This window comes from Micrasema longulum, unplaced genomic scaffold (genome assembly GCF_059751315.1).
Source record: "Micrasema longulum isolate JH-2025_06_02 unplaced genomic scaffold, ASM5975131v1 h1tg001769l, whole genome shotgun sequence".
In the NCBI taxonomy this organism is placed as follows: Eukaryota; Metazoa; Arthropoda; class Insecta; order Trichoptera; family Brachycentridae; genus Micrasema; species Micrasema longulum.
This window is the reverse complement of record NW_028278944.1, coordinates 494,932-507,826: the sequence shown is the minus strand read 5'-3', so window position 1 is coordinate 507,826 and position 12,895 is coordinate 494,932. Positions and strand designations below refer to the sequence as shown.

Sequence of the window (12,895 nt, the reverse complement as noted above, 5' to 3'; positions counted from 1 at the left end):
TCCGATGCTCAAATCCCACTCTACTACAACTCGATCTCCACTTTTTCAACACAAGTTATTAGCGACTTTTAGGATATGGTCTTAAAAATGAAATATTCGAGTAAATAATAAAAACTCGAGTATTTGTATTTTCCGGAAACAAAAAGACAAACATTATAAATTAGGCGGGATGTAGAACTGTTAGTACATATAATACTAGCGTCGGCGACCATGTAGCTCCTATTCAAAAACTCTGCCGGTGCATTTGAATTTTTTAAACGTAAAACTACTCACTTGTTAGTAGTTGCGTCGGATTCAGTTTGATGCGCGTATGGGGTTTCTGGACTATTTTAATTCTATGGGCGAGGCCAATGATTCTGGGTTTGACTCTTAAATGGTTCCCTACCCGTGGTGTCATGTTTTTTGTAGATTTAGCGACCAGGTAATTTAAGGCAAGCGATTCCTTTTTGCCTTCCTTCCAGATGGTTACAGCATTTGACATTGTCCAAAATGTTAATACTGTGAATAAAATGTCAAGATAAAGACAAATCAAATATTTTGCTTAAGATGTTTTATACATGGTTCCAAAATACTGTATTCAGATTATTGTCCTACACGTGCCATATACATTTATAAAAATACAATTAGGAACAAAATAAAAGATAAGAAAAAGAAAAAGGCTTTAAAATATTCTTGCGATCCCATAGATTCACGTAAAATTACATCTTGGCAGCGTTAAGGAAAAAAAGCTTAGACAAAGGTCTCTCAAAGATACGTTAGGCATTGATAATTGAAAAGATAGGTAGAACCGATTACTCGGAAGCGGGTAGCGTTTCTATATACAATGTAACACGTTACAACATACGCATTGACATTGTATTGTGTAATATTATGTTACCAAATATTTAAATTCTGAACAATTTTCTGTCAGTCCACATGTTCTTTCTGCGCATGTTCCGGCACAGCACGGATTGTGTATATTATTTTCTCCTTTTAAAGCATGGTTTGCTGCTATGAAGTGTAGTCTGTTTTGCTTAAGCCATGTTTCACCACATTTGATATTTTTCTTACAAATCAAGCTTTGAAGCTCGTGCAAAATATAATATGCGCGGTGACAATTTGCTCATGCGTGAGTTCACAAGATAAGAAGGTCGTCCGCAGATGATCTCGCAAAATATTTAGGGGCTTGTTGATTTAAATGTGCGTTTAATGTTGCAATAATTCAATGTATTGTTGATATATTGCATTATTAAACAGCTTACCCACCACATACCGCACACCGCATCTGAGGACATAAGTCTCCTTGGCGGTGCCCACATACACAGTAAATTTGCTCGTTGTCAAACGAGAAAAGCTGCCCGAAGGAGCTCTCTGAAATCTGGTAGCCTTAGCATCTTTGTGGTGAAAGAAAGTAATCCAGAAGCACATAATATGTACTTCATTGGATTGAAAAGAGAGGGAAGTGAATTCTTCACTGACTGGGATTAAATTGATTGGACATGATCAATTCGCCGAAATGATAAAAAACTTTTTAAAAGCCTTGAAATTCTTTTTAGAAGCCACCAGATCTGTATATCCGACAGGACCTATAACAGGGCCACGGATAGAAGCGAGAAGCTCCATTCGGTAATCATAGAGAAGGGGAAAAGGACAAGACCACAGGATGTGTTCAGAAGATTGGTTAGGATATCCGCAGCAGCACGAAGGGGAGTCAACAATATTAAAAACAGATAATTTTTGATTAAATTTACCATGAACTGATAAAAACTGCGTAGTCCAGTGATCGGCGATTACCCAAGAAGATTCTAAGCGCTGACGGATTGAAGGAAAAAAAAGGAAGGCAACCCTTCCTGAAGGGGAAGATTCCCATCGCGATTGCCAAGCATTAAAAAGAGCATTTGAAGTCATTTTTTTATATTCGATTGAGACATTCCTTCAGTTGGGAGTAGACGGACGCCACCAATAACAGAGGAACGCCTTCTTTTTAGGTGGAAATTTGCAGATCGTCGCTGAACCTCCAGATCTAAAGGAAACAAGCCCGTTAGAACCGGGGGTGCATTCGTTGAGCATGTCCTATATGCTCTAGAAAGAGCCAGAAGAGGTTGCCTTTATCCGCTTGAAATAATTCGCCTGAAATATTGCAACTCACATCGGTGAACCCAACAGCCAGCTGCATAGCATACGACAATGCAAAATTAAACAGTTATAAGTCAGTATCGAGATGCATCGATTTCCTGAAAAAAAAAACCGATTATCGTGCCAATGAAAAATATAAGAAAATTATATACCATTTCATCATCATTCCCTTTCCTCACATTATGGTGCATATGGCACTGCATTAATATACCAATCGCAGCGTATCTTGAGTATTTTTTTTATTGCATGAGAATAAGATTTTTAGTCTTACGCTTCAAGTATAGGGATTATAAAATATTCTAGTGTGAAAATACCTTTTTAAATAAATATTTCAAATCAACCATGTTGGGAATCGTACGTGAGACCTCTCGCATGGTAAGCAAATACCCTAACTATTACACCACAAGACCGACAACAACCATGACCATATATTTTATAAATCATAAATTTGATAATTTTCAGGCTAAGTTGTAAGGAGAAATTAAAAAAAAGTATACTGATATAATTTTTCATCAATTTTAAGTTTTGGTGGCCGTTTTCTACGAACCGTTAAAAACTCGCTATAGGGAAATGAAAATAAAATTCGGGTAGACATTCCTCACGGGTTCGAACCTCGGACCTCTGATCCGTGAATCTACGACAGTAGCGTCAATGGACGACGACCTGATTGTTTTTTTTTAAACAAATATTTTTTACGCGATTTGACGCAAAAATACCCTCGTCCAAAAAAATGTTTTTCGAGCAAATGTCGAGTTTCTAAAAAATGGTCTTTAATTTCGCTAGGCGTTGCACTGCACCAAAAAACATACTAAGTAAACTAGCTTTGGTTGGTAGGTATTCCACCTATGTGATATTATTTAAATGGTTTACATATGAACATTAACAACCTTTTGTTTTATATAATTGTCATGTTATAAAAATATTCTTTTTGTTTTAATTTTTTATTTTGCAAATAAAATACGTGAGATAAGATAAAACCTTTTCATTCGTTTCTGCCCATTGTCTTTGTATAAAAAATGCGCCCCAAATGAAACAATTACACGACCCTTCTTACGCCCTAATAACTCCTTAAACCTTGTAATAAAGGTGATTTCAAGGACTCGTTTTTTTTCCGGTTTGTTAAACAAAATGAGATCTTTGGAAATTTCAGAAACATGTTTATTGTTTAAGATAAGCTTGATAGAAAATGCTGAATAGTAGTGTCGATTTTTTTTTTTTTTTTTGTAGCCTCGTAATGCAATAGATGAAACATTGTTGTTGGTTCTCTAGGCCTGCTGTGCATAAAAATGAAAAAAATAAGAAAATACGAAATGAAGTATTGATCAAAATAACAGCAAAATAACCGATAAGAAACTAAATAAAAAACACAGTATTTTAGGGAAAAAAATACGAAGCATCGTTAACCCACACAAAATAAAGCGTTTAAATAATACACATTAAATCCCGATAAGACGATATGCGAAGATAAAAGGTAATACCTAAATAGATTTTCTGCCACTCACTCAGATGCTTTTCCAAATGATTTGCGAAAAAATGAAAAAAGTGAAGGTCTCGTATTCCCGTTTTCTGCAGCCCAAAATTGATTTGGTTTTTTTAAAGAAAGGGTATTGCAAAGAAATTATCTTAGTTTTTATTTTGTCAAAAACAGTTAACGTTTATATGTTAAGATATATGGATATTTATATGTGCGCGTGTGTATGTATTTTTATTTATCTTTTTATTTATAAATCAAAAAACACGAAGTATTTTACAAGTATAATACGTTAAATTACATTCCTAGGAGTTACAACAACTCAATTCGGGACATAAATAATATTAGCATTTAGAAAATAACACATATTTTTTTTATTATTTTTATAAGAGTTATTTGCGTTCTTATGATTTACCCAAATATTTAATTTTTAGGGCCATTTTCAACGAGTTGTAAATAACTCACTATGAGAAAATGGAATCAAGTTAGGGTAGAGTGGGATTCGAATCACGGACCTTTGGTCTGTGAGTCCGAGCCACTAGCCACGGGACCACAACCCGATACTTTGAGATAAATATTGAGAACAACAAAGAAACAAAGCAAGTTTAGCGACTTTATAACTAAATATAGCACAACAATATATACGCCTAAAACCATTTATATATATTTTTTTCTATTTGTTTTTAGTTTTGAAGTATGCAATATTTTGATTTTATTTTTGACATGTGTTGTACTTTAATTTGAAGATATAACAAATAAAATAATAAGACCCCTGAAATATTACATATACAAGCAGTCTCACTTGCTACCTAGGTAGGTTCATGCTCATTCGGTTCTCCATAGGAAGTCTTATTACTGACTTTGCAACAATAACCGATGATCTAGAGATTCAGTCTGTTTGTAAATTATACTCATAATAAGGTCTATTTATTTTTATTTTTGCCGAATTTATGTGTTATGTAAGATTTACAAACGTAAAATGCATTTCTTATTTACTCAATTTCTTCTATACATAACTGTTTTACTATAAATATTTTATTATTTTTTTACTATACATTACTTTTATTAAGTTTAACCATAAAATTTTTCTATATTTTCTTTCTATTATATAACTTTGTATTTAACTTTGGCTACGGCCGTAAGTTATAATAGTATATAAATAAATATATTATTTGTATTCCATACGTCGAAAAAAAGGCGAATAAAACTAGGCAATTTTAAGAGTTTTCGGATGGTTGTGGTTGTGTTATAAGTAATAGTCTTGAGAAAAAAAAAACTGTAAACAAACGCCAATGATATTTTAAGTGTTTAAATAATAATTTCAGGCGTTGCTTGAAAGGTGAAATGGTTCAGCCGGATGAATCTCACCCACGTAATTAAGGTTTCAGCTCCTTTACTTCACAAAAGTCAACAGATGGAAGAGTTGTGGAAACGTGGATGCTTAAACATGAGCAGAATGGTGAATGTTACACAATGTTCATCATCATCATCATTCATTTTGCGCAATTGATGGTGCATAGGGCACTGCATTGGTACACCAATCGCAGCATATCTTAATCGTTTTTTTTTTAAATGAAGGTAAGATGATCAGTCTTACGATTGAGGTACCAGTCCAGGGACGATGAAATATTCTGGTGTGAAAACACTCTTTTAAACCAATATTCTATATCAACCAACCACGAGGCCGATGTGTGCAAAGTGGCCACTCAAACCAGCCAATGACAAATCATAAGCCCTGTAAATGCCTAGACTTCCATATTACCTTCTCAAAAAGGTTTTCCCTCTATTTTGTAACAAATTAAAATTATAATGCACACCTGAATGTTCCCAGTCAGCGGTTGAGATCGTACACAACATTTTATCTTTGAACCTTCAATAATAATATGGTGCACTTCAATGAATTATCACGTATGTAAAGATTGTAAAACAATGTAGAAATTAATGCTGATATTGATATCTTTAACAATACGTTTAGTAATTAAAGGAAAAATGTAACGCAATTTATGAAATCAATTAGCCAATTATGTTATTTAGGTAAACTAATTTGTAATAACCTGTTAGTAACACTTTATTGTAACAACTTTTACAACAATCATAGAATTCAATTAAACTGGCCATAAACTTTTTTCTCTCTTTATTTGTGCATGCTGTGTTCACACATAATTGATGAACGATATTTTAAATAAGAATTTGTAATTATTGAATCAATGTCGAATGTATAGTTAATTGTTTGTGAACCATGATAAATAATAAAAATAAATCAATAAAATGAATTACTATGTAGAGGGTGATTTTTATTGTTTCGAAACATTAATGATATCTTGATGCCTCAATTAGTAATAGTTTATTAACATATTTACAAATGAAATAAATAAACAAAATAGTTAATAAACACGGAATATTGTATTATAATGTAATAAGGCAAACACGCAGCTTAATAAGTGAATCTTGTTAACATGTTGCACATTCGAACATCTGAATGGATGCAACCTTGCCGGTACCGTATGCTATCGATCGGTCGACATTGACCCAGGATCTGGTCAGGGTTGCTCAGTAGCTACTGCGTGAGAGAGCACAGGTGAGGGGTGTAAACTGTACAGGGTAGCTTGCATACTTCCATATAAAGACAGGACTTGTGAATTGAAAAAAGTATTTTTTTAAGGGTACTTTAAATAAACGACATTATTTTATCAACAATATTTTGACAAGTTAAAATGTGTGTAGGAGAGGCTGAATTTTACTCCTTAAGCAGGAATTAGGATTTAATTTTATTGTTACAGAGGAAAACATTTTTGATAAGAGAATATGGACATAAAAAAAACGTTTGGAAATTCTGAAAATACTGTTGATTCAACTAACCGGTTAGTATGAGAATTGTAAAGTATTTTTAGACGTTTCCTAGTATGAAGGTAAAATAATTCAGTGAGATGAATACTACCCACATTTTTAAAGGTTTCAGCTCTTTGACTTCACAATAATCAATGGATAACTGATTTATTTTATCTACATACATACGAGGCAACACCCATATATATATATATATTTATACTTTTTATTAGATCTGTAGGATTAAGTAGTTGAGGGTTTGGTTAAAGTTTCTACCCCAATTAGAGATTGACAGAGAAAACACGAGGTTGCTGTTTAATGCATATTTATTACATGGCAAATAAGATACAGCACTTGGTTGGCGATGATGGGTTGAAGAGACTGCACTTGAACTACTTGCTGGAGCTGAGTGAACTGGACTGATCTTGTTGGGCTGATTGAACGAGCTGGCTGACGTTGGCTGCGTCCTCTGGTCTCTTTATAGACGACGTTCCTTTGTAGTTCATTTCTTCATGATAGGGACGATGTGAATGTACTGCAGAACGATGCCCTCCGATTTCATGTGAAATACTCAGAGTTGCATTTTACGAATGTATTGGATTCGATTATAAATGATGACATTGCATTGTCAGTCATTAGTCTATTTCAGGTGAACTAATTTAACATGTGTGTGTCATCGATTATAGACTATGAACCCTACAGATCAGATGGTTTAGTCAAATTTTTGTAGACAAGGACTGGATTTAATCCCCTAGATAGCTATTAAGATAAACGTATTACATAGAAAGCGCCCACCCAATTACCCAAATCTGTTTTAAAGGTATTGTGGCTTCTTTTCAAGTCTGGGCTTTATCATACGCGCTACTCGACTATTCAAAACAAACGCATCCCTCAAAATCTTATATAATGGATACGTTCGCAGCCATCTTGAGTTTGCATCTGTTGTTTGGAATCCTCGAAAAACAATTTATATATCACAACTAGATAAAATACAGAAAAGATTCCCTAAATTTCTGGATTGTAAATCTCTTACATATTTTGACTCGTATGAAGACTCTTCTTCCTTTCACAGTTTAACTTCCCTTACTAAACGTCGAAGCATTTCTGATCTGTCTTTCTTCTTCAAAATTTCAAACAATTTTATCGATAGTTCATCTCTCTTGGAGCGTATTTCAATCAATTGTCCCGTAAAGTCAACATGACAAGTTCATATTTTTTATAATTTATTGCCCAGTAAAAATTATGGTCATTTATTGTAGCTGCTCCAAATTTAATTTACTTTGTCCCCATTTAGATATTTTTATTACAAAATTTTGTGACTTCAAAAAAAACTTTTTGAAACACTGTAAAATAAAACATTTGTCAGTGTGTAATAAGTTTATGTTCCTTTTATTATGTTTATTTTATTACAATATCAAAATTTTGAATTGGTCAACTATACTATGAAAGTCCCTCTCCTCCACTCTATTTCCTCATCCCATAACCTTCTTAAGAGCTCTTTTTTTTCTCTCATGTCTTATGTAATATATTATTGTTCTCTTTACTGTGTAACATGTTCTCTCATTATATTTGTGTAAAACTTTAACTGGATGTATGTACAATTTTTTATATTTTGTATTCTTATATAACAAGTGTTGTTTTTCCTTAATAAATAAAAATAAAAATAAAAAATGATTTTTTTTCAAAAAAGTCGAGTTTTTTTATTTTTTGAATTTATATTTGCTGCTTTCAATGCCCTTATCGCCTGCAGAGCAACCTAAGTATATAGAGTCGATTCGTCCATTACTCTCAATCAAATTTTCCTAATTCTAACGGCGATAGGGTATGATAGTGCATTAGTTTGTTAGTAAACCGGAAGAAACAAGTCTGATCGGGAGAACCACAAACCGTAACCACCCCCCCACCGGCCAAATAATTTAAATCTATTAGGCCCTAAAGAAAATCATCGCTCTATTTCTAGCACTACCGTATTCAAGACGAAAACCTACCATCACGTATTATAATAGAGATTCATAAACGTATTACAACAGAGATGGAAAATATTTTAAAGAAGCAAAGTCTACGCGTTTACAGGGCTGACTTTACGACCTGTCGCTGGCTGGTTTAAGTGGCCACATGAAACGCTGTGTGACGTTCACCATTCTGCCTAACAGAATAATTGTAAACGCTTTAATTTTTGACCTGATGTAGAATTTTATGTTCTACTGAATAAAAATATTAAAATAATGACACAGCGGTAAAAAATAATTATAAAAATATCATAAGTTATTATCATAATTAAGACAAAAAAATATATAAAGATGAACTGCTTATGATGGAAACAAAATTTAAAAATAAATAAATTTTGAATGTATTCCTTAAATGTACATGTAAAAATTGAAACGACGGTTTTTTAATATAAAAAGTCAATTTAACAGAACCTACGTTAAATTCTTGATTATTTAATTAAAATATAAAAGTCCTCAGTATTTTTAAGGCATTGCCTAGAATGTAAAATAATTCGAATAAATCTTACCTATACTATATTCTAGCATGTATTGTACGAGTATTAAATGTATTTCTGTGGATGTTTCTAGGTTTTATTCTCTGTTTAGTTTGTTTTTTAATTTTTTTACATGTATTACTGCTGATATCCCCAATAAATAAAATAAAAATAAATACCAATAAGGGTATCGGCTTTTTAAATAATAAAATAATAATAATAATAATTTTCATTCTATTAAAAAAGCTTAATATTTATTTATGTAAACAGTTTATAAACATATCCAGTTAACATACAAATGCATAAGGGCGGGCATATTGCCTAAGGGAATTTCTTCTTCCCCCAAACAGTTTATCTTATCCGTTCATTTTGAGAAAATCAGTGGTATACGAACATATTGTGCGTATATTAAAATATTTTCATTATAAAACAAAACATTGACGTATATATATTTGTAAATGCTGAGCTAATTCTACTATATAACAATGCCAAGATAACTAACATAGAATGTATTATATAACATATGATTAAAGAAAAAAAACCTCCCTAAACAATTAAAATTGAAATACCAAAAATTCATCAAATAAAGAATTGAAAAATTTCAGTTCAGCAAAAAAAATTTTTTCTCTCTGCTTAAACTCTGGTAATTTAATGTGCTGTTTAATGATTGCTTTTACAGGGTATTGATTTCAGTTTGACTGACAATAATACTACAATTTTAAAAATAAATATAATATATGAATAAACGCGTATGAATACATATTCATATTTCATCATTTTTAATTTTGTTGCAACAGAGGGAAAACATTTTTGAGAAGTGAATGAAGTCTAGGCATTTACAAAGCTTATGACCTGTCTTTGGCTAGTTTAAGTGGCCACTTTGCACACTGTGTAACACTGTGCCGTGGCGCAGTTGGTAGACGGTCAACCGTGAAACTGGCGTTGCGGGTTCGATTCCCGCCAGTTGCAAGAAAAAAAATTCAAGAAAGATTTTGTTTTCAATTGGTCTAAGTGTTGTGGTGTATTTTTCACTACCTCCTTCCATATCTCCTCCATCCCACCTGCTGACAAGCCTCGAAATAGAGGCTTAGCAGGTTTTTATTTTTTTTTAAAATACGATTCTGCCTATGTCCACATTGCCTCAAATCTTCCATCTGTTGACTTTTGTGAAGAAAAGAGCTGAAATCTGGGTACGATTCATCCGGCTAGGCTGCGCTTTAAAGTACTTTTAGTGCTAATGTAAAATGAATAAATTTAAATATCATCATCATCATCATCAATCCCTTTCCGCACCTAATGGTGCAAAGGGCGCTGCATTGGTACATCTTGATCATTTTTGTAAAATAAAGGTAAGTCTTACGCATCAGGTACCAGTCCAGAGACTATGAAATATTCTAGTAAAAACATCGTTGTAAATAAATATTTCACGTCAACCAAGTCGGGAATCGAACCCGAAGCCTCTTGCATGGCAGGCAAACGCTCTGACCCTTACACCACAAGGCCGACTAAAATATAAATATACACATATTCAAACAACATCAGAAAGTAATTGTAACACATGTAATCTTGTAAACCAATTAATGGCTCAGCACTATATCTGTAAATGCCTAAAATCCCGGTTTCCTCTTCAAAAATTCTCCATATTCTTTATCATTTAATATTAAAACTTGTTCATACATAAAACATGTTAAAAACCTTTATGGTTAAGTGTAACACCATTTTAAATAAATGTTTTATGTTAACCACGTCAGTAATCGAACCTGAAACCTCTTAAATGGTAAGCAAACGTGCTGAGTATACAACCACAAGACAGATCTCATAGTCCCTAAAATGGTACCTGAATTGTAACAATGATTATCTTAGCTTCATGTAACAAAAATCATTAAGATGCGCTCAGTTAGTATTCCAATGCAGTGCCCTATGCATCATTTAGTCTGAATGGGAATAAATGACAAAAAAAACGTATCCCAATAAATACAAAAAAAAATTGGATTGTCTTTTTTTGAAAAATATTTTGATAATTAAATGTGTGATTTATAAGAAAATTCGATAAATATAACAATATTTGAGTTTGTCCAAATGTTTGTAGACAAATACTGGATTTCACCCCCTCGGGAGTCATTAAGAATCACATATTACAACAGGGGTGGAGAATACCTTAAAGTAGGGAATATGGAAGTCTAGGCATTTACAGGGCTTATGATCTGTCATTGGCTGGTTTAAGTGGCCACTTTACACGCTGTGTTACATTCGTCATTGGCAAATTGTTTTCAGGCGTTGCCTAGTATGTGAAATAATTCAATAAAACGAATCTCTTAACAACAATAAAGGTTTCAGCTCTTTAATTTCACTAAAATCAACAAATGGATGAATTTAAGTAATATGGATGTTCAAACATAGGCAAAATAGTGAATGTTACACAAAGTGTAGAGTGGCCACTTAAACCAGCCATTGACAGGTCATAAGCCCTGTAGATGCCTAGACTTCTATATTACCTTTTCTTAAATGTTCTTCATCGCTGTTGTAATATGTTAATATAAACAGCTCCCCAGGGAGTTGAATCCAGTCCTTGTCCACAAAAATTTGGACAAACTCAAAATATTGTTGATAAATTACTTGGTCCATGAAGAAGTATAGAAATTGAAAAAATAACATTTTCAGGCGTTGTCTAGTGTGTAGGTGAAATAATTCAATTAGATGAATCTCACCCGCATAAATAAAAGTTTCAGCTCTTTAACTTCACAAACATCAACAGATGAAAGAATTGAAGGAATATAGATGTTCAAATACAGGCAGAATGGTGAATGTTACACAGTGTGTAAAGTGGCCACTTAAACCAGCCATTAACAGGTCATAAGCCCTGTAGATGCCTAGACTTCTATATTATCTAAATAATTTAATAAAGATAAGATTTTATTTAAGGCCTTTTTATGATTTTATATCAATAGTAATTTAATAGAAAAATTATTTTATAAAACTTGTCGATAACCGCGCGACTGCTCTACAATATGTTTTATACGGTGTAATTGTTTTTAATAAGTTATTTGACATAAAGATAAATACTTAATTTATTAATTGAATAAAACTTACCGCCTTCTTCAATGTCCAAAACGCGCGCCTGTTGAGATGTTCGATGTCCGTGCAACAGGTCCTGCTGGAAATGTGTAGTATTCCTGAATTCGTTCTGAACACTGAAATTTTCACTCGCGGCGCGCGCGAAGGCTCTATCTAACTGTGCGTCGCTATACGCCGGGTTTCCCAACACACCCATCCCGAGAGAGTGCCTGGACGAGAATGAGGCTGTGTCGCGTACAGAGGCATCGGCGCCGCGATGCGTCTGGGCGCCGCACCTCGCCTCGCGTCGGCGTCGCGACGCTGCGTACTAAGGGAAAATCGTGTTATTTAGGTATTGTAATAAACAATTTATATAAAACAGCATAGTGGAAAATTATTCTAAAAAATAAAAATATTTATTCAGCAATTGTTTTTGTTCAACTGACTGACTTAATTTCTGCGGAAATAAAAAGAAATGGATTCTGATCTAAAGAATTATTTAAATCTTTCAGTTTATTTAAAAAAATCTTTAGTGCTTTTTCAATTATTGAACGATCATTTTAATGAACACTGCATGTCAAACAAATAATTAGTTGACGAAAGTAACAAACTTGTTTCATTATGTTATTTATTTATTTAAATTAAACACTTTATATATATACAATTTACATACATATGCATACGAGAAGGCATATCGCCTGAAAGTAATTTTTTTATATCTTTCCAAACCAATAAATTTGAGAAAATCAGTAGTACATGAATGATTAAGATAAAATTATAAATAAACTTATCAATGAAACATCTTGGTTTAGTTTTACTTTTTTTTTTTGGCACCAGTCTTGAAGATGTCTACTTAGGTGAAAGCGCTCGTTGGTCAAAATAATAAAAAGTAAAACTAAACCAGGAAGTTTCATCGATAAGTTTATTTATAATTTTATCATAATTAT

The 12,895-nt window shown here is 32.9% G+C and overlaps 1 protein-coding gene across 1 annotated transcript in view; it reads right to left on the bottom strand.

The window, feature by feature from the left end:
- LOC148274054 (synaptotagmin-10-like) overlaps positions 1–12,184 on the bottom strand; it is a gene marked incomplete at its 3' end in the record, with an annotated part of 159,111 nt that extends 146,927 nt beyond the window's left edge. Inside the window, exon 1 of the mRNA XM_088237702.1 lies at positions 11,985–12,184. Coding sequence (XP_088093828.1) covers positions 11,985–12,165 — 181 coding nt within the window. The remainder of the gene's footprint in view (positions 1–11,984) is intronic.
- Positions 12,185–12,895: the final 711 nt, after the last annotated feature.